General features: G+C 39.2%; 1 protein-coding gene across 19 annotated transcripts in view; it reads right to left on the bottom strand.

The window, feature by feature from the left end:
- Window positions 1-255: 255 nt before the first annotated feature.
- ENTPD1 (ectonucleoside triphosphate diphosphohydrolase 1) overlaps window positions 256-23,468 on the bottom strand; it is a 126,045-nt gene continuing 102,832 nt past the window's right edge. For all 19 annotated transcript variants that reach the window (XM_070560790.1, XM_070560840.1, XM_070560800.1 and 16 more), the window contains 3 exons: window positions 8,207-8,323; window positions 5,436-5,573; window positions 256-3,438 (listed from right to left, as the gene is read on the bottom strand). In XM_070560790.1, the coding sequence (XP_070416891.1) occupies window positions 3,232-3,438; window positions 5,436-5,573; window positions 8,207-8,323 (462 nt within the window). In that variant the 3' untranslated portion in view covers window positions 256-3,231. The remainder of the gene's footprint in view (window positions 3,439-5,435; window positions 5,574-8,206; window positions 8,324-23,468) is intronic.

Genomic DNA, 23,468 nt, shown 5'->3' on the forward strand with positions numbered 1-23,468 from the left:
TGTCACACACAGCTGTTGAGCACTTGAAATGTAGCTAGTCCTGATTAAGATGTGCTGTAAATGTAATACACGCAATAGATTTCAAAAACTTAATATGGAAAAACAAATATCTCATTAATATTTTTATATTATGTGTTGAAATGATAATATTTTGGATATAGTCACTTTATTAAAACCCCCCTTGTTATCCAGTATGCTTGTGCCATGTTTTTCTTATAGAGATCTTGATCGATACAAATCAATCAAAATGAAGTATACTTTTTAAAAACTTTTATTCATATTGCATTTTATATTTCTTATTAATTTAAGAATTAGGTAAGGTGAAACTTTTGTATTTCTCTCTCTCTCACACACACACGCACACACACACACACACACACACACACACATATACATACACAGCCTAATTAAGTAACTTAATTCTTTGATCTACAGAAGTAACCGCTTCTAATTTTTCCCCCATGAGTTCATAAAAAAAAGTTTCCCACCACCTAAAGGAATGTGATCACCAGAACCAAGTTTGGGTGAAAGGCCAGGAGGTAACTGTAATCACTTATAACCAGTGGCCAAGCCAATATTAAAATTAGCTGATAGTGATCCATTTTATTTGGTTTTCCTCATCCAGACTGGCCCAAAGCAGATTCTTAGATCTGCCTCAAAACTAACTTTCCCTCCAACAGAAATGAGATTAGGTTGTGCCTGCTGATCGGCTCCATGATTTGAGATTTTTTAACAAGTGGAGTTTGGCTCCTGAATACCTTAAAGGGTTTTTTTTTTTTTTGGACCCAGGCAACAAGACAGAAATGGAATAAGAAAATATTTCAGTGTTTGCTGAAGGAAACTTGTGAATTCTAATTCCAACTTGCTGAGGGGCAGTGTTTAGAAAAGAATGAGCAGTAAACTTGGAGCAGAAGACATGGGTTTTGAGTATCCACTCTGCCATGTACTAGTTTGTGTATGGAAATAACACTTACACCCTTGTGGTTTGATTTAGGATCAGAATAATGTGCATGACAGTCTTTTGTATATGCAGACATAAGGATTAAAGGGGCTGCTATTGGCTCTATTAATAAATAGACCTTTTATTTTCATCATTATCATCAACTACTGTTTATTTGATGCTTAACTGCTGTGCAGTAAGCAAGCAGTGTAATTAAGAAGCCAGGAGTATGGGAATCATTGATTAGCATCATATGCCACATATGTTACAATGCAAAATACATGAACAGAATATTGATGTTGCCATGATGGCCTTTGTGGACTTAAAGCACTGTTACATCACAAGTCCATCAGGGAACAGGTCATGCCCATAAGCCCTGTATTCATGCAGAGTTACGTGTGTGCTTAGAAGTCATATGGAGACAGTCTAGTATATTTGGGAGAGAAAATAATGGTGAAGTGCATGCCAGGCTTTAGCCAAGCCATTTAGGCAAGTGACTTAACCTCTCTGAGCCTCAGTTTCTGTTTCTATGAAGTGGGAGTGCTAGTAGCTACCCTTCTGAGTATTGTGAGGATTAAATGAGAAAATGAATGTAATGCAGTTGAGCGCAGAGCATGGTTTACAACAAATGCTCAGTAAATACTAGCTATAATGATAGAACCAACTACCACTAAGAGAGTTTAACTGTGTCCTAATTTGGCTTCTCATTCCTAATCGAGGTACAGCAAGTTCAGTTGTGAGTAGCAGAAAAAAAGTTTCTGTCCACAGCTTTATTCAGCTTATAGTCACCTGGATGTTGTCAAAAATGACTTGATTGTTCAAGAGATATAGGGACATTTGGCTGCTATTTTGTGGAAGAGGTTTTCCTTCCCCTCCACTCTGCAGCAGCTCAACAGTCAGTTCCCAAATCCAGAGATGAAGAGCCTGGGACAAGGTCAGACACATCACCACTGCATCCTCTCAACAGGCAACTCTTAACAACAGTCCCTAAAGGAAGAAGGCACAGGGTCTCTTAATGTTTCTGTGACGAGCTCCGTAGCTGCTGCTTCTCCCATAAAATATTCCATGGAGGAAGTAAATAGAGCCCATACTTGTGTGACAGGGGTGGCCAACAACACTTTAAGATCTGGCTTCTGGCACATTTTGATGTGTAAACACCATGACAACGAACAGGCATGCCACTCTACATTAATGCAGCTCTCACCAAATCAAACCCTGGGACAATAACATATGGCATGGCTTTAAAACTCAGTGAGCATCCTTGTGGTGCAATTGGTTAGCATGTTTGGCTATTAACTGAAAGGCTGGTGGTTCAGGCCTACCCAGGGATGGTCTTGTCTCCAGCCAATTTCTTGGTGATGAAAGTATTCTGAAATTAGATAGCGGTGATGATTGCATGACTTTGTGAATGTACTAAATGCCACCAAATTGTACATGTTAAAATGGTGAATTTTATGTTGTACACATTTTACCACAATAAAAGTAAAACCCCAATAGATGCATCAGAGAATGCATTTTCCCAACCCTGTTTGTAGCTGTATTTTTCTTCCTGACATGTATACACCTACCATGTAGTATGCCCTGATATCTGAATGCCTGTATGTACATCAGCTTTTCTCTGGTCTGGGTGTTCCACTCTGTAGCATGTTGATATCACCAAGGAATATGTCACTCATCCACATCCCTGTTTTGGATTGGCTTAAGTATTATATTAACTGCACAAGCACATAAATTCCCTTGCAAGACTCTTTGGCCCTAGCACATATTTGCCTAGTCTAGAAAATTCTCTCATACAAAGGGCAGGCTGGGAATTGGATGTGTGTCTGCCCTCTCCAAAGGCATTGTATGGCTTTCTTAATAATAGGAAACAGGAGAGAGAAAGGGTCTGTAAGAATACAAACAGAACAGTTCCTGAGATGATGCTTTTAGCCAGCGCAACTTCCAGCACAGGACTCAGGACTCTCAGTTCTTCTGGACAAAGTCACTCTTGTTCTTTTATAAAGCAAAGATCATGAAAGGTGGCAGGTCTTTAAGACCTACACAAGCACACAGTACAAAAGAGAGGGGAGTTGAGAAAGACTCACAAAAGAGACAGTGTCTGCCAGAAAGGCCTTGAGGCAGAAGGTGGCGAATACCTCCCATGAGAGGCTTCAGCAAAAGCCAAGGAAGCGTCATGCTGGTCAAGACAGGCCTTGGTGAGCAAGGAAGGATGATCTTGTACACCACTGTGGAGGAATGTGCTCCCTGGAAGTTTTTTTCTCACTCCAGCCAGCAGATTTCAGTTGCTCCTGCTATACTGTGTCTTTCCAGAAATACGAAGGCTTGCGAAAGACAAACATGGCTGTGACAATCACTATGACCAGGATCAGGGAGAAGAGGACCATGAGGAAAATATAGGTGGAGTGGGGAAGAGGTGTAGACGACGGCTGCTCAGCTGGGATCATGTTGGTCAGGTTTAGCATGTAGCCCAAAGTCCACCCGACGTCGCTGCTCCTGATCTGCAAACAGTGGGGAAAGTCTGTTGTTTCTGGTGCAAGTATTAAATGAGCTTTCATGCAGTCCTCTCCATAACACTGAGCAACCAGGAGGTGGAGAGCACCAAGTTCAGTTCTCTAAATGGATTACCTCTCTATTCTAAACTGGAAATATGGTAGTGAGGAAAACGGAGCAGGAGCAAGCGATTAAGAAGACTTTGGAGCCTCACTACTGTATTCCCAAAATTCAGAGGGGAGTTTGGAGACTGACTGCCTACTTCTCTTCCCTAGAAGAATTTAATTCAAATAGGCCTTGGGAGATTTACCTTCCTCCTGTTTTTGTGTGAACGTTGAGGGGTTGGGAGGTGACAGGAAGCAGGCAGAGGATGAGAGAACAGTGATTGTCCCTGGCCTTTTACATGTATGTCAGGCCCAGGAGTCTCATACATACAAAACCAGGACTGCTTATGATTTAACTAGGGAAAAACTGGGGAATAATCCCCGCAAGTCAATCTTCCTTTATGGAAGTTGGAAGACTATACATATGCGTGAGATAAAACATGGTCTGACTCTGCCGCCTGTACTTCACCACTCAGAAGCTGCTATGATCATTTTGTGACATATCCTTTCAGTCCTCTCTGTGCATGTTTTTTCTTACAAAAAATGGGATTAAACTGTATGTAGAATTATTCACTCAACAATACCTTATAAACATCATCCCATGTCTCTTAAGGGATTTCTACATCACTGGCATGAAGTGCCTTAAACATTTATTTTTACTCACTTTATCCAATTATATATAAATCCTAGAAATGGAATAATTGGATAAAATGATGTACGTATTTTAAGGTTCTTAGCACATATTGCCAAAACAGTCTCCCCAAAGGTTGTGCAAGTTTATATTCCAGCCAGTAATATGTGGAAATGCTCTTTTCCTCATAACCCTTACCAGTACTGGAAATGAATAATTTGTAAAAGGTCCACTTCCCTTTATGGGGTACTAGAACTTATCTGACTGCATGTGTCAAGGAAGGCTCCATAGTTAGAGGAGTTATCATCTAGGGTTTAGAAATATTGGACCATTTTTTGGAGTTCAAAGAACATAAATCACTTGTATGTTTGACATAGACATATCTTTTAAGTAGACAAAATAAACTGTGATGAACTGGCAGGAATACTGGGATATTAAAACAACGAAAAGATTTGCGTCTGAATTAGCAAGGTCAGTATTGACAAGAGTGTAATGAAACTAGCATCCTCAAGGCTGCTACAGCCCTCTGCCGCAATGCTTTGTTTTGCTTGAAATCACTGTATTTAATGAAGGAGGTAAATTGTTTTTGCCACTAGTGGTATGAGTTTAAAAGGTAGAGAAACACTGCTCTTGATATTTTTCATCAAGTATGAGTTGCCCATGAGTCCCGCAGCTGGCGTAAATGTTTCTCTGTGCCTGACTGCCTGCAGGTGGTGCTATGGTAAAGCACAACAGTGAGATTGCTTCTTTAAGGCTCCCACCAAACCTGGTTTCTAAGCAAAGACCCCCATTCACAGCCACTCATCCCCTTCTTCACACTGAGCTTCCAGATTGGTCAACCTTGAAGTTACAACTAACAAGGCCTTCATCTCTTATAAGAAACCGTGCATCACCCTTTCCAGATTTGTGGAAGGGGCCTTTGGGATGAAATGAAGTCAGCACACAGAATCTCTGTGGCTACTTCTGAAATACTATTGTGTTACTTTAATAACTCATTTTTTTGTTTTATAAGGAATTAGTCACTGTTGTGTAAACAGAAAGGCAAGGCTGAGAATGCAGGTAGCTCTCCTTAGATAGGATACCCACAACTGGCTGGTAGACATACCCAGGAGGGCTTGACACAAAATGCCGGCTTGGATTAGAGATGAAGTGGTAGAACAGGACATCAGGCCAAAAATTAAATCAGGTTGATTCCTACCCCTTTCAAGCCCAAAGCTGCTTCAGTCACTATCACCCAACCTCTCCCCAACCCAGCAAGTACGCAAATTACCTTGCCCATGAAATGAATATGCTTCCAGGAATCAGCTGTGAAATGATAGCCATTCAGAAGGAGAGAGAGGATGTAGGTGCCAGAAAAGCAATATTCACTCAGGTACTTCTCCTTCACTGCACCAAAATTTGTCTTCAGCTGGAAGTGAAGTGAAGGAAATATCATACTTGTACAACACGCACCTCTCCATATCCCTCTTTTTCACTATTAGAGCTGATCAAGAAAGGAGAATGCCCCAGCTCACACGGCCCTGAGAGTTGGCCTCTCCAGAGGGCTTTGGGAGTGGTGCCTCACTCCTTCAGTGGGCTCAGGGGTCTATAGTTGAAGGTCTGTTCAGGAAACCTTTCCTCCACGGGGCTCTATGAGACAGCAATAAGTGCTCTAAGAAAAAAGTAGTGTCTGTGGTCTAGCAGGTTTAGAAACACTGAATTTTAGTGTACCTTTTCACCCCTTGTGAACTTGAGTTTCACAATCACATTAGCATATTAAAAGCTGTAACAAGTCTTACATGAATGAATTTGTTAATCTTTGTTCAATCAGAGTTTTCCATATGCTCTTTATAAGCATCTTAGGAAATACTGTCATAAAAAGCCTTGCCACTCTGCATCAGCATCCCCTGGGAGCTTGAGAGTCCTCACCCCAGACTACCAATGCCAAATGTGCTCTTTAATATGATCCCCAGGTGATCCTGTATACAGTAAAGTTTGAGAAACACAGCTCTGGAATACAGTTTAGGAAGCACTTTGCTCAGAACTACTAAAGCAAAGTGCCGACATCTCACCTTCTGTCCCCTGTCCTTACCTGACCTCCTTTTTTGGGGCATCTGAGTCATGCAAAGGGGTCTTCTTGAGTCCTTCGTGTGTTTACTCACCCTACTGCCAAATGAAAATATGAAGGGCTGCCTGCCGACGCTTGCCCTTACCTCTCCTGGCTGTTGTAAATATATACCCAGATGCCCACAGTTTGCTCTGCTCTTCTCCTGCCCTCAATTAGAGGGCAACAGGCCAGAACATCTCTAGCTCAGCCCAGAGTTCTGTCTGCTGCCCTACTTGTCAGCCCTTGCGATAGGCGTTCCCTCCTGGACACCTTGGGCAGAGGAGAACTAACATTTGTTAAGCATAGATCATGTACTAGGAATTATGCCAGATGTTTTGTATGTAGGGTCTCCTGGCTGCCTGCCCAACCCCCTTTTGCCCAGATTTCTTTCTCCTCCCAAAGAACATCCGTCTCTAAACCCTAACTGCTGCCTGGGGTTTGTTTCTTACTTGGCTTCTGTCAGTCCCCAATCTCTGGAAGACTAAGTCCACACCTGGCCTACCTCGTCCTGCTCTGATGGAATTCTTTGAATGACTCAGCTTGGAACCTGTCTTTTTATCACAGTCCTGGAAATTACTCTTTGATCAATTCATCTGCATGTGACATTGGTGTGACATCAGTTGACTTTGCCTATCCAGGTCCCTTCTCTTTCAGTAACTGCACTCTGCTTTTCCTTTGTGGAAAGACCTCTTTTCCCATTTGATGTAGTTTCAGTGGGCCTTCCAAACAAAAATCCACAGTGGGATACAGAATTCTAAGAATCTACTTGGGCCCGACTTGAAAATGCTACAACCCCATAGGTTCTTGAAGGTTGGCTTATCCCTTGAGGAAATGCCATTTGGGCCTAATTTCCCTGAATTCTTCAACATTCCCACCTCCCTCCTCTTTCTGGAAAGCTGTATATTGGCTATGCAGTCTAACCTGCTAAGGATTAATTATGATAGTAGCCAATAATATAGAAGCCAAAGACATCCACCTGGTGCATCAGTCCAGAATTGATCATTTTAATGCTTGTGGACTCAATACTATGTGCTCTCCAAACGGGAGGAGAGTCTGCCCTCCTCATTCTCCTCTCTGCCCCTCTCTCTTTTCTATTCCCAGGGCCGTGGGACAGTACCAGGTTCTCTCCTCCTCACCCATTCCCCCTCACCACCCCCCCAGATGAAGGGGCATGGCAAATCTTGAAGAATGGGATGCACTGCCCTAGAAAGGCTGAAAGTCCATGAGGTTGAATGTCAGGACCCAGAGTATACTGAGAAATACCTAGTTATTATACGTAGGATTTTACAACATTGTTCTCTTGGGCTAACCATATCTTGGATGACCAGATTTTCAGAGTGGAAAAGTCGTTATGTTCCGGTTGCCAAAAGACTTTCACCAGCCCTCTAATTAACCTATCAGAAGACAAGCGTGAACTGCCCCCTCCACTCACTTTCCTAGCCTCTCTACCTCAGGGACCCAAGGATTTGGGGCACCCTGCTGGACATCAGTGGGTGCAGTTTGCATTATTTCCCCTGCTAAAGCAGGGACAGGCAGCACAATATAGCATGTATAAAGCATCTAGCCCACTTTTCAGCATATAATATATGCTTAACAGTTGTTAGTTCTCTCTCTGCCAAAGGTTCTACAAGGGACATTCCCAAACTCAAGTCACACCAGAAAAGCAGTCCTTCCTCATGTTGAAGTAAGCAGAAAAAGAAAAGAGATACCCTGTAACAGGGCACTTGACAAAAACTATGCTTTCCATATGGATGGGCAATGCAGTTGGAAAAACTGAGTCATAACACCCATCTCAACAATCGAGGGTCTGGGTCTCACCCTGCAATTCCATCCCCGGAAATGTTTCAGAATTTCTGCCAGATGCAGTCCTTTCTGAGCGACCTTCCAGGGCCTCTAATCCTGCACCTTGTTTTTCCAGCTGGTCCTGGCCAATGAGATATAAGAGAAAGATGTACCTCTTCCCAGCGCAGAGAGCAGAACTCCTTCATCTTGTCCATCACCTTTTCCTGGGAGGGAGTTTCCCCCGATGTAAAGTTTAAAAACTCCATCACATAGTAAAAAGCTGAAAATGCCTGCAAGAGAAAAATGCAGAGTTTTTCTCTGTGTCCAACACAAAGTGACACTGACTTACTCTCCAGAAGGCCAAACCCCTAGTGAAGGTGCCTGGAAATCTCTGTTGAGTGAATTAATGGACCATGTGATATTCCAGACCCAAGAGCTGTGTCCTTCCTGGAAGAGGGGTCACTTTGCTGCTGACATGCATTTCCAAGCCACCTGGTAGCTAATTTTCTCTATAATTTTAATGGTAGATTCAGGGAGAAAGAAAGATGGGGGAAGAGAAGAGAAGAGGAAGAGGTTACAAAAATCCCATCTTCAAAAAGCTATTATATATGAATTTTTTAATAAATAAAAACTGGAAAATTCTATATAAAGGTACTGAGTTATCTCTGAATGGCAAAATTATACTGTTTTTTCCTTTTTATTTGTGCTTTTTAAAGCCTATTTTCTATAATGTACATGTACTGCTTTCTTTAAATAGCCAAGCTTTATTTATCAAATATTTATTGCAGGTCTGTCAGGAGCTAGACACAACTGAAAAGTTTTAAAAAATCATTATTATTGTCATGCGTGAGAACTACTGAAAAAGTTAAAAGTACGAGTAAAAAATAAAACATTCTATTCAAATGACCCAAAATTCTACCACTTAGAGACGACTATTAAATATGATATATAGGCTTCTAATCCTTTTTCCTTCACTCTAATACATACATATAATTTTTATTATACTTTAAACCACCCTCTAGCTGCCTTTTTGACCCTTTTAATATGGCATGAATTTAAAGAGGAGAAAATAATTGAGCAGAGCTTGCTAGATGAGGCAACTCAAATCCCAGCTCTAGTGGTTTTTCTCTCCCGTGCCCTAAATGGTGCCAGTTTTTAGGGGAAATCACCTTGGATGTCATAGGAGCACATCGTTTGTTTACTTGACAAACACACTGAGAGCTCTGCGTGCTAGGCTCTGGGAGGCGTCAAGGAGTCTCCTGTGATTGTCGGAGGGGGACAAAAACTTTTCCTGTGCTAGGAGTGGTTTGGATTAGGGATTATATTTTGTCTTCTGTAAAGTTACTAAACGAGAAGTGAAAGTAGAAAAGAAATGTGATTCTCAAACAAGCCAAGCAACATTCCTATGTAATTCTCATGAGCAAAGATACAGGAGGGCAAAGAAACAGGCTTCCAGAGGGCAAAGAAACAGGAGTTAGTGGGGATCCCACTGGGAGCTCAATTCTGACTCAGAGAATAGGAAAGCTATCTCTACCAGGCAAGCTCCTGCTGCAAACAGGGTTTATACTTCAATTCCAGCCAAAATAAGTCCAATGTCAGCTTCTTAAAAAAATGCATTCTTTTCTTTTCTTTTTTTTTTAACTTTTTTTTTTTTCTGAGGAAGATCAGCCCTGAGCTACTGCTGCCAATCCTCCTCTTTTTGCTGAGGAAGACTGTCCCTGAGCTAACATCTGTGCCCATCTTCCTCTACTTTCTATGGGGGATGCCTACCACAGCATGGCGTGCCAAGTGGTGCCATGTCCGCACCCGGGATCCAAACTGGCAAACCCTGGGCCGCTGAAGCAGAACATGCGAACTTAACCACTGCGCCACCGGGCTGGCCCCAAAAATGCATTATTTAAAAAAATATTTTTGTAGATGTATAACATACCTAATTTAACAAAAATGAATAAGTGTGAGTGTATTTGTCCTTTTAATAACTTTTCCTTGCTTTTTCATTTATTTCCTGGCTTAATTTTCTCCTCTACTTCTAGTTTCAATGGGAGCCCACCTTAATATGAAGCCTCTGTCTTTTTCCCCATTGCTCATATAATCATACAAGCACACATATATAAAGGATTTGTTTTTTAAATGAAATTTTAAACATATTCTGCATCTTGCTTTTCTTATCCAACAATCCTTTGTGGAAATCTCTCCAAGTCAGCAGGGAACACTCTAATGGCTTCGTAAGAGTCCCTGGTGTGAATGTATCATAATTCACTCAACAACTCCCTACTGGTGGGCATTCCTTTGATTCCAGTATTTCTGCCTGTGAGCAATGTTGCTATAAATACCTCTGGACATTTAGCCCCTGGACTCGTATGCCGATTCCTTTGAGGAAGTTGAGCTCCCTAGGAGCTCTGAAAGACAGCCTCCACATCCCTTGAACTTGGGAATTCCAACACTTTAAATATTGTATGCCAGTTGCAGAACAAGATCTTGGTGTGGCCCTATTTCTACCATCTTAACCCAAGCCACCATCATCTCTTGTGTGGACACTGCAATGGCCTCTTATTTGGTCTCCACATTACCTTTCTAGACCTGTTCCAATCCATCCTGCACACGGCAGTCACAGGAATCTTTTAAAAACAAATTTGGTCATATCACTCCTCTGCTTAAGGCTTTTAGTGACTCCTAATTATACCAAGAATAAACTCCAAACTCTACCAGGCCTCTCAAGGCCAGGCATGCTCCAACCCTTCCCACCTTGCCAATACCATCTCATACCCCTGCCCACCTTGCCCACCACACCCCAGCTACCCTGGCCTTCAGTCACTCCCAAGGTTCCCTCCCCACTCCCACCCCCCTGCCCAGGGTTGCACACTTGCTCTTCCTTCTGTTAGAATTCCCTTGACTTCCACATCTCCTCAGAGAAGTCTTCCAATCACCCATCTAGACTAGGACCCTCTGTTATTCCCCTTCATAAGACTCTGTTTCTTTCTTCCCAGCAGTTGCCACAGTCCAATTTGCTTTGGTTGGTTTGCATTTGTGGTCTCTTGTCTGCCTGCCTTCTAGAATGCCAGTTCCCTGATGGCAGGGACCACATCTGCCTTGTTCTTAGCTGAATCTGCAGCACTAACATGGCACTTGGCACATGGAAGAGCTCTATAAATGTTTAAGTGGCAGAAAACCACTCTCTCTCTCTAGTTCCTAGAGCACTGACTAGAATCTAAGAAACACTTGGTGAATCTCTGTTGATTGAGAGACTGAATATATCCAGAGAGTGGATTGCTATGATATGCATAGCTAATGACTGGAGGGCTCCCCCCATTAATTAAAACTATTAAAGAGTGTTTTCTTCTAGTGAACTGATTGTGGGACAGGAGGGAGGGGTGGACTTTCTCGTTTTTACTTTAAAATTTTTATTTTTATTGTATAAGAACATTTAACATATCTCTCGTAATAAATGTTAAAGTGTACAATACAGTATTATTATCTTTAGGGACAATGTTGTAATCAGATCTCTAGAACTTAATCATCTTACATCGTGAAACTTTATGCCCATTGATTAGCAACTCTCCATTTCCCCCTCTCCCCAGCTCCTGGCAACCATTCTACTCTCTTGAGTCTATGAGGTTTATTATTTTAGATACCTCATATAAATGGAATCATGCAGCATTTGTCCTTTTGTGACTGTCTTATTTCACCTAGCATAATGTCTTCAAGGTTCATTTCTGTCATATATCACAGGATTTCCTTTTTTTTTTTTAAAGATTGGCACTTGAGCTAACAACTGTTGCCAATCTTCTTTTCTTTTTTTTTTTCTGCTTTTTCTCCCCAAAGCCCCCCTGTATATAGTTGTGTATATATATATATATTTTTAGTTGTGGATCCTTCTAGTTGTGGCATGTGGGATGCTGCCTCAACATGGCCTCATGAGTGTTGCCATGTCTGCTCCCAGGATCCGAATGGCGAAACCCTGGGCCACCAAAGCAGAGCGTGCGAACTTAACCACTCGGCCATGGGGCCAGCCCCACGATTTCCTTCTTCTTAAGGCTGAATGATATTCTATTGTATGTATAGACTCTGTTTTCTCTATCCATTCATCTGTCAATACCCATCAATAGACTTTTACGTTGTTTCCACATCTTGGCTATTGTGAATAGTGCTGCAATGAACATTAGAGTGCTAATATCTCTTACAGATCCTGATTTCAATTCTTTTGGATAAAATACCCAAAAGTGAGATTGCTGGATCATATGGTAGTTGTATTTTTAATTTTTTGAGGAATCTCCATACTGTTTTCCATAGCAGCTGCACCGTTTTTGCATTCCCACCAACACTGTACAAGGGTCCCATTTTCTCCACATCCTCACCACACTTGTTGTTTTGTTGTTTTTTTTGATAATGGCCATCCTAACAGGTGTAAGATGATATCTCATTGTGGTTTTGATTTGCATTTCTCTGATGATTAGTGATGTTGAGCATCTTTTCATATACCTGTTGGCCATTTATATGTCGTCTTTGGAGAAATGTCTATACAAGTATTTAGCCCATTTTTTAATTGGGTTAATTTCTCTTGCTATTGAGCTGTAGGAGTTCCTTATAAATTTGGGAAATCAACCTCTTGTCTGATACACGATTTACAAATATTTTCTCCCATTCTGTAGGCTGCTTTTCACTCTGTTGATTGTTTTCTTTGCTGTGCAGAAGCTTTTTAGGTTGATGTAGTCCCACTTGTCTGTTTTTGCCTTCGGTGCCTGAGCTTTTGGCATCATATTCATTAAATCATTGCCACAACCAATGTCATGAAACGTTTACCCTGTGTTTGCTTCTAGGAATTTTAGTTTCCAGTCTTGTGTTTACATCGTCAATCCATTTGAGCTGATTTTTCTGCATGGTGTAAGATAGGGGTTCAATTTCATTCTTTTGCATGTGGCTATCCAGTTTTCTCAACACCATTTATTGAAGAAACTATCTTTTCCCTGTTGTGTATTCCTGGCGCCCTTGTCAAAGATCAGTTGATCATTTACATGTGGATTTATTTCTGGGCTCTCTATTCTATTCCATTGGTCATATGTCTGTCTTTATGCCAGTACCATACTGTTTTAATTAGTATTGCTTTGTAATATATTTTGAAATCAGGAACTGTGATGCTTCCAGGTTTGTTCTTCTTTCTTAAGACTGTTTTGGCTATTAAAGGTCTTTTGTGCTTGCAAATAAATTTTGTATATATTTTTGTCTATTTCAGTCAAAAATGCCACTGGGATTTTGATGGGGATTGCATTGAATTTGTAGAACACTTTCAGTAGTATGGACATTTTAACAATATTAAGTCATCCATGAACATGACTTGTTTTTCCATTTGTATCTTCTTTTATTTCTTTCATCAGTGTTTTGTAGTTTTCAGTGCACAAGTCTTTCACCTCCTTAGTTTTTATTCCTGTTTTCTTCTTTTTTTAATCACTGAATTGTGCACTTTACTCTTTTTTTTTTAAGGAAGATTGGCTCTGAGCTAACATCTGTTGCCAATCTTCCTCTTTTTTTCCTTCTTCTCCCCAAAGCCTCCCAGTACATAGTTGTATATCCTAGTTGCAGGTTCTTCTAGTTTTTCTATGTGGGACGCCGCCTCAGCATGGCTTGATGAGCAGTGCTAGGTTTGCACCCAGGATCCAAACCAAAGAACTCTGGGCCACCAAAGAGGAGCACACGAACTTAACCACTTGTCCACGGGGTCAGCCCCTATCCTTTTTGATGTTATTGTACATGGGCTTGTTTTCATAAATTCCTTTTCAGATAGTTCATGTTAGTGTATGGAAATGTAACTGAATTTTGTATGTTGATTTTGTATCCTGCGACTTTACTGAATTCATTTATTAGTTCTAACAGGGGGTGTGTGTGTGTGTGTGTGTGTGTGTGTTTGTGTGTAAAATCTTTAGGGTTTTCTTTATATGAGATCACATCATAGGCAAACAGACACAGTTTTACTTCTTCCTTTCTGACCTGGATGCCTTTTATTTCTTCTTGCCTAATTGCTCTGGCTAGAACTTCCAGTAATATGTTGAATAGAAGTGGTGAAAGTGGGCATCCTTGCTTTGTGCCTGATCTTAGAGGAAAAGCTTTCAGTTTTCACCATTGAGTATGATGTTAGCTGTGTGTTTTTCATATATGGATTTTATTATGTTGAGGTAATTTCTTTCTATTCCTAGTTTGTTGAGTGTTTTTATCATAAAAGAGTGCTAAATTTTGTCTTACATTTTTTCTGCATCTGTTGAGATGATCATGGGATTTCTATCCTTTATTCTATTAATATGGTATATATGACATTAACTGATTTTTGTATACTAAACCATCATTGCATCTTAGGGGTAAAATCCCACTTAGTCATGGTATATGATCCTTTTAATGTTGAATTAACTGTTGAATTCAGTTTGCTAGTCTTTTGTTGAGGATTTTAGTTGTTGAAAGTGTGTTGGTTAATTTCCACATATTTGTGAATTTTCCAGTTTTATTCTGTTATTGATTTCTAGTTTCATTCCATTGTGGTCAGAAAAGATACTTAGTATGATTTCAGTCTCCTTAAATTTGTTAAGACTTGTTTTGCGACCTAACATGTTATCTATCTTAGAGAATGTTCCATGCATACTTGAGAAGAATGTATATTCTGCTGCTTTGGGTGGAATGTTCTGTATTTGTCTGTTGGCTCCACTTGACCTATAGTGTTGTTCACGTCTGCTGTTCCTTTGTTGATTTTCTATCTGGTTGTTCTATCCATTATTGAAAGTGAGGTATTGAAGTCTCCTACTATTATTGTATTGCTGTCTATTTCTCCCATCAGTTCTGTCAATGTTTGCTTTAAATATTCAGGTGCTCTGATTTAGGGTGCATATATATTTATAATTGTTGTGTCTTCCTTGTGAATTGACCCTTTTATCATTATATAGTGTCCTTCTTTGTCTCTTGTGACAATTTTTGACTTAAAATCTATCTTGTCTGATATAAGTATAGCCACCCTCGCTTTCTTTTGGTTGCCATTTGCATGGAATATCTTTCTCCATCCCTTCACTTTCCGCCTACTTGTGTCCTTAAATCGAAAGTGAGTCTCTTATAGGTAGCATATGGTTGGATCTTGTAGACAACATAAAGTTGGATCTTTAAACTTTTTATACAGTTTTTTAGTAATAAGCATGTGTTCATTTTTATAATAAATATTTCCTTAAATTGTTACATTTCAAAAAGACTTTCTGAAATTACTCCTACAACCCCTTCTACCAACAAACGGCTTAATGAGTTAAGCACTTAGAAATTCTCTTGCTTTTGCTGAGGTGTAACATTGCTTTTTAAAGTAAGTAAAAGTTATTTTTTTGAAAAAACAGAAAATTTCTATGAGGTACATTTAGCAAAATATTGAGCCTTCAGTGGGATACATAGCAATCAAGTCAGCGGGGCCTCCTGGTTCACGTGACCCTCTACATTCAAAGCTCTCATGCCATGGACTCTTGAAAATTTTCCCCTGACCTTCAGAAGCCTCCCTTTAGCATCTCAGAATCTTGCTTCCATTCACTTCTCAACACATGAAAGTTGTTCTCTTCACTTCTTTTCCTTAAGAATAGAAATATCTTTAAAATTCTGGCTTATTCAAAACTAAACACATGTTTATTGTATAGAATTTGAATATTATAAGTTAAAAATGAAAGTCTCTCCTTAACCTAACCACTGCCTAGAGAAAAACACTTCTAATAACTTATTATTTAATATCTACAGCAAATATATGTAAAATATTAAAGTATATGTATATATTTTTACCTAAATGTGATCATACTAGACACAATGTTTTATAATCCTGCTTTGTTTCACTTGACTATAATACATCATGGGCAGGTTTCCATGTAGATTTTACCTCACCCATTTAAATGACTATAAAAGGTTTCTGTGTATGGATATATCATAATTTATTTAATCTCCTATTCATGAGTACTTAGGCTTTTTAATATTTCACTATTATAAACAATGCTACAATGTACATGCATCTTTGCACCTTTGCCTTGGGATAATTTTGTTGGGATAAATATATTTTATAACTGGAAATATCCACTAAAAGACATGAACAAGAATGTTCATACAGTAGTTCATAATAGCCCCCAAATGGAAACAACTCAAATGTTCATAAATGTTTGAGAATATATATGTATAGAATATAGAATGGATAGATAAATTTTAGTGTATTCATGCAAAGGAATACTGCATTGCAATGAAAGGTGAACTACTGTTAAATGCAACAACATAGGCAAATCTCAGACAATACTGAGTGAAAGAAGCCACATGCAAAAGAATACACACTCTGATTCTGAATTGGTAGCACTATATAGTGATAGATGTCAGAGTGGTAGTTATCCTTGCAGGGGGCTTATCAATTGAGAGAGTGGACAAGGGAGCCTTTTAGGGTTCTGGGAATATTCTCTGTTTTCATCTAGATGATGAGCTCATAGGTATATCCCTTAAAAACTGTCAATCTCTGGCTTTAAAATGTGCACACTTTACTGCAGATATATTAGACCTCAATTTTAAAAAGCAGAGGTGCGTATGTTTTAAATATCTATATATATCTTGTCAGATTCTCTTTCAAAAAGGTTGGATCACTTTACAACTGCAGGAGATAACTTTTTTTACCCTAGAGCTTAAAATATGTTCTATTTCTGAGTCCCAAAAATGGTCCTTTATATGACCCCCTAAACAGGGCTATACAGTTCCTCCACAGCCTGGAATTATTGTCTTTCCAAACCCCTGAACCATATCTTCATCCTCGGTCTTCCTAAAATCACCACCATTTTCCTGCACTATAGAAACTTGAGTTTATGGGTCATAAACCTTAAACAAAGGCATCTAAAGATCGAAAGATGATCTTTAAGCTTTGGGAAAAAAGCCATCAGCTACCTCCAAGAAGTAGAATATACAAATAATTTTAAGAAAGATGACTAAGGTAATTGAAATAACAGTAATGAGTGTTAAGCAAACGGATTTAGATTTACTAGTTAGAAGGGAAGATTTACTAGTATAGATTTATTTTGGGTAGATTCAAAAAGCTGAAACATAACCAAAATTTGAAAGTGGCTACACGCAGCCCAACAAAAGTAACTTTCTAAAAATTAAAACTTTTCTAAGATAAAATGAAAGGTTTTGTGATGTAGTGTGCTTTCTGTCATTATAGATACCCCAACATTTGGGAAACCTCCTACTGGGGATATGGTAGGATAGACGGTATTTCTGCATGAGATAGGAGGTTAGATAGCATATGTGCTAAAATTCCTTCCAACACTAAGATTTTGTAGTTTAAGAGTTCAACTGTGGCTAAGGACAGATTAATGCAGAATCTATTAATATCAACAAAGATAACAAAACAGAGTCCCTCCCAAGTTGCTGAGAATATATCTAGAACAGCTTACAGAAGTGTATGGATCACTGGATAGCATCCACAGTTCATCTTAAACCTCTGATTCAAAGACATTGAACTGGTGACTTTTCCTTCAGATTCTGATACCAAAAGGGAAACGATCTCAGCATGGTTTGAAACATCAGAGCTGCCTGAGAAAGCTAAGCTGACATTGAAAGAAGTCCAGAAATATCCCATTTCTAGCTCATCATAAACTTTTAACTGCCAAGCTCTTACAAAGAGGTGAACAAGGGAAGAGGAAGCTGGAAACACCATTATTTTTAGATAAGAAACATGTCAGAATAGCTGCCAACACTTTGGGCTTAATAATAAACCACATCCTGAGCACACAGAGTCCATGTCAGAAAAGAGTACTATGCTTTATGCAAAATATGTTCTGGATGGTGGCATGAACAAAAATGCATGAACACATGTGCTTCTATGAGTAAGTAATTTGGGAGCTGGTGCCTATGCTCTCCTGTTTTGGTTCCACTTTTGTATTCTAGAATACCAGAGGCAAGCCTCTTGCCTGGACCACAGGGAAACCCACTGAACTACTTGCAGGCCTCTAACAGGCTTCATTCTTTCCCACCTCCAGCCTTCTATGCATGCATGGTTCTCCCTAGAATAGCCCAAATGCTAAAGTTATTTTACTGAGCATCTACAATATTCCAGGCACTCTGGCAGGCCCAGACATGAAAAGATGAAAAAGACACCATCCCTGCCATCCAGGGTCTCAGGACATAGTTGGGGACACAGACATGTCGACCTATAGAGACAATACCCAATACATGTCTTCCTGTTCAATTTAATTGAGTTAGTCTTAGTCCAGTATTCTATCCTCTCTCAAATTTTTTTTCTTCTTCTAATATCAGTTACCCGCCTACCTTCCCTGCTCCCCCAACTTTGAAGCATCTCCCAAGGAGGCCTTAGTCCATTCTGACATGGCTTCTGAAACTGTGCTCATTAAAATCACTGGTAACCTCCTAACTACCAAAACTAAAAGCCATTTTTTTTTCACTTTCTCTCTTCCTTGACTTTTGGCTGCATATCATTCATTCAACAAATATTTACTGAGTACTGATCACTGTAGTGATCAGTAGTGATCACTGAAACATGAAAATCCCTGCCCTCTAGTGGAAGGCAGCAGAACTCAAATAAATAACAGTATGACCAATGATAAGTGCTATAGAGATAAAGACTTTTGTTATATATTTCACATATATAGAGCCTTTATGAAGATTAGGGAAGCCACAGAGTAGGGATAGTTGATTTATAATTTCTTCCAGTCCAGATGCAGTTTATTTCAGGGGTCATTTTTATCGTTAAGAACTGTTATCTGAGGGGCTGGCCCAGTGGCATAGTGGTTAAGTTCGCACACTCTGCTTCGGTGGCCTGGGGTTTGTGGGTTTGGATCCCAGGTGTAGACCTACACACTGCTCATCAAGCCATGCTGTTGCAGCGTTCCACATACAAAATATAGGAAGATTGGCAACAGATGTTAGCTCAGGGTCAATTTCCTCACCAAAAAGAAAAAAAAAAAAAGAACTGTTGTCTGGTAATGTAACTGACATTCCGCCTTTATCAGGTTTCCTGGAAAACAAATCCAGAAAGTTAACCCAAAGCCAAATTTGTCCATAAAGGAAGAAAAAGGGTTTGTTAAACCATTTTCCAAAGATCTACTCAAAAACATATTGATAGTATTTTGGAGTAAAGATTAAATGAAGCATTTGTAGTCATAGAAGGACTAGGCATTAGTCTAGTCTCAAGATTCTGGCCCAAACTGACCATTTGACATGTTCCCCAACCTCCTTTCTAACTTGATTACTCATTCTAACTTGCTTCTCTAACATGGCCTATCTGCTTGTATTACTAGATATTAGGTTGGCCCTGCCCTTGCAAGAAAAATTTTAGAGGCAGAAGTAGCATCAATTTCAGGGTCATCTGTCTCTGGACTATGTGTCTGTATTTGCTCTCAGTACTTCTAAATAGATTTCACTTCTGACACTTGTGTGGCATTTAATCCCAGCCACTGCCCTGCTTGGGCTCATGGTTCTACTTTAATCTCTAGTTTCTGTGTACTTTTCGTTCTAAATTAAAGGCTCTTAACGCTGGATTCATGGGTCTACCTCAAGGGATGATGACGTCTTTTTAACTTTATGCAAAAATTTTGATATACCTTTATATATACATTTTTCTGCTTGCAAGATCCTTAGCTGTCTTTTTTTTTTTATTGCGGTAACATTGGTTTGTAACAATATATAAATTTCAGATGTACATCATTATATTTCAATTCTGTGTAGATTCCATCATGCGCACCACCCAGAGACTAATTATCATCCATCACCACACACATGTGCCTAATCACCCTTTTGCCCTCCTCCCTCCCCCTTTCCCTCCTGGTAACCACCAATCCAATCTCTGTCTCTGTGTGGTTGTTGTTCTTTTTACCCTCTATTTATGAGTGAGATCATGCGGTATTTGACTTTCTCCCTCTGACTTATTTTTTTTTAGCATAATACCCTCAAGATCCATCCATGTTGTCACAAATGGCGAGATTTCATTGTTTCTTATGGCTGGGTAGTATTCCATTGTGTATATATACCACATTTTTATCCATTTGTCCCTTGATGGACACCTAGGTTGCTTCCAAGTCTTGGCTATTGTGAATAATGCTGCAGCGAACATAGGGGTGCATATATCTTTATGCATTCGTGTTTTCATGTACTTTGGATAAACTCTCAGCAGTGGAATAGCTAGATTGTATGGTGGTTCTATTAATTTTTTTGAGGAATCTCCCTATTGTTTTCCATAGTGGCTGCACCAGTTTGCACTCCCACCAGCAGTGTATGAGAGTTCCCTTTTCTCCACATCCTCTCCAATATTTGCTATTTCCTGTCTTATTTATTATAGCCACTCTGACAGGAGTGAGGTGATATCTCATTGTAGTTTTAATTTGCATTTCCCTGATAGTTAGTGATGATGAACATCTTTTCATGTGCCTGTTGGCCATCTGTATATCTTCCTTGGAGAAATGTCTGTTCAGATCTTTTACCCATTTTTTAATTGGATTGTTATTTTTGTTGTTGTTGACATGTATGAGTTCTTTATATGTTTTGGATATTAACCCCTTTTCAGTTATATGGTTTGCAAATATCTTCTCTCAATTGTTAAGTTGTCTTTTTGTTTTGTTGATGGTTTCCTTCGCTGTGCAGAAGCTTTTCAGTTTGATGTAGTCCCATTTGTTTATTTTTCCTATTATTTCCCTTGCCCAGTCAGACATGGTACTTAAAAATATGCTGGTAAGACCAGTGTCAAAGAGCGTACTGCCTATGTTTTCTTCTAGAAGGTTCATGGTTTCAGGTCTTACATTCAAGTCGTTAATCCATTTTGAGTTGATTTTTGTGCATGGTGTAAGGGAATGGTCTACTTTCATTCTTTAGCATGTGGTTATCCAGTTTTCTCAACATCATTTACTGAAGAGACTTTCTTTTCTCCATTGTATGTTTTTGGCACCTTTGTCAAAAATTAGCTGTCCGTAGACGTGTGGGTTTATTTCTGGGCTCTCGATTCTGTTCCATTGATCTCTTTTTGTGCCAGTACCATGCTGTTTTGGTTACTATAGCTTTGTAGTATATTTGGAAATCAGGGAGTTCGATACCTCCAGCTTTGTTCTTTCTTCTCAGGATTGCTTTAGCTATTCAGGGTCTGTTGTTGTTCCATATAAATTTTAGGATTCTTTGTTCTATTTCTGTGAAATTTGTTGTTGGAACTTTGATAGGGACTGCATTGAATCTGCAGATTGCTTTAGGAAGTACGGACATTTTAAGTATGTTAATTCTTCCAATCCAAGAGCATGGAATCTTTCCATTTCTTTGTGTCTTCCTGAATTTCCTTCAACAATGTTTTATAATTTTCAGTGTACAGATCTTTCACCTCTTTGGTTAAGTTCTTTCTTAGGTATTTTATTCTTTTTGTTGCAGTTGTAAATAGGATTGTATTCTTAATTTCTCTTTCTGGTACTTTGTTTTTAGTGTATAGAAACGCAACTGATTTTTGTATGTTATTTTTGTATCCTGCAACTTTACAGTATTCATTTATTATTTCTAAAAGTTTTTTGGCAGATTCTTTAGAGTTTTCTATATATAAAATCATGTCATCTGCAAGTACTGACAGTTTCACTTCTTCCTTTCAAATCTGGATCCTTTTTATTTCTTTTTCTTGCCTGATTTCTCTAGCTAGGACTTCCAATACTTTGTTAAATAAGAGTGGTGAAAGTGGGCATCCTTGTCTGGTTCCTGTTCTTAAAGGGATAGCTTTCAGTTTTCTCCATTGAGAATGATATTAGGTGTGAGTGTGTCATATATGGCCTTTGTTATGTGGAGGCATTTTCCTTCTATACCCATTTTATTCAGAGTTTTTATCATAAATGGATGCTGTGATCCTTAGCTTTCATTGCATTCTCCAAAGAGTCTTACGATCCCTTGAAGAGTTAAGAATGACTGCTCTATTGAAGACATTATGCTAAGTCAAATACATGAGTCACAAAAGGACAAATGTTGTATGGTTCCACTTATGTGCGGTATCTGGAATACATATTCATAGCAATAGAAAGTAGAATGGGGGGCCGGCCCTGTGGCCGAGTGGTTAAGTTCACGTGCTCTGCTTCAGCAGCCTAGGGTTTCACGGGTTTGAATCCTGGGTGCAGACATAGCACCGCTCATCAGGCCATGCTGAGGCGGTGTTCCACATGCCACAACTGAAAATACACAACTATGTACTGGGGTGCTTTGGGGAGAAAAAGGAAAAATAAAATCTTTAAAAAAAAAAAGAAGGTAGAATGGTGGTTGCCAGGGACTGAAGGGAAAGAGAAATAGGGAGTTAGTGTTTTGTTTAATGGGTAGAATTTCTGTCTGGAAAGGTGAAAAAGTTCTAGAGATGGATGGTTGTACAATAATGTAAATGTACTTAATGCTACAAAACTGTATACTTAAAAGTAGTTAAAATGGTAAATTTTCTGTTATGTATATTTTACCACACACACACACACACGCACACACACACACACAAATGACTGGTCTAGACAGCCTCAGTATTTTGCTTCTAGCTGTTGCCTTGACTGTGCAGGTTGTGATTTAGAGTCCTCTCTCAAAATAGAATCAAATAAGCCATATGCAACCATATAACAGTGCCATTATGTAAGGAATAGAAAATAAAATAAATATGGCCTTCTAACAAATATGGCCTGCTAACTATTACAAACACCTGAGTCAAATTTGAATTAATGTTTTAAATCTCTTCTCCTTTATACATTTTAAAACTTTCTAAGATAATCATGTTACTTTTATACTCCAAAAAACACATATATGGAAATAGACTATTTCTCTGCAGCCACGGTAGAGATCAAGTCTTAGAGTCAAGGGCAAATCCTGCTGGTTGGGAATGTGTCTATTCACCTTTCTTTCTTAGACAGTTGTGCTCCAGAATAAGGTCATCTGTTTCTCTTCCCCTGCTCCAGGACCAGTTCATTCATAGTCATATTCATTTATGTTTTCATTCCATCTACCTGTCAGTCTTTTTTGAATGTTTTCCATGTGTCAGAGCCTAAGTGGTAGTTTTCCTGTCTGCATGTGTTCTTCAGAAATCCACCTGATTGGGTTTAACACCTAAGCTGGCCTCATCCCTTGGAAAAGTCTCTTCTAGAGTGAAATATTGCTTATATCAATGTGCACTGGAATTAAACCCACAAAAATAAAGTGCTGATGGGATGGAATGATAGGGTTTAGAGTGAATATTTTTTCCTTGATTTACATATATTGTATAATGAAAAAGAAACCTTAACCTTATTCAGAATGCTTCCATTTTTAATCCCAAGAATTACACTGAATGACGAACCGACCTTCTTTTAATAGCCCAGGAAGATACACTGCTCAAAATCAGATGGTTCAAGGACACATCACCAAATTTCTTCCTGTGGCTGTGGTAGGTAACTCTTTAAAAGTCTTTTTTTAAAAAAATCATCCTGA

The sequence above is a fragment of the Equus przewalskii genome, chromosome 1 (genome assembly GCF_037783145.1).
Source record: "Equus przewalskii isolate Varuska chromosome 1, EquPr2, whole genome shotgun sequence".
Lineage (NCBI taxonomy): Eukaryota > Metazoa > Chordata > Mammalia > Perissodactyla > Equidae > Equus > Equus przewalskii.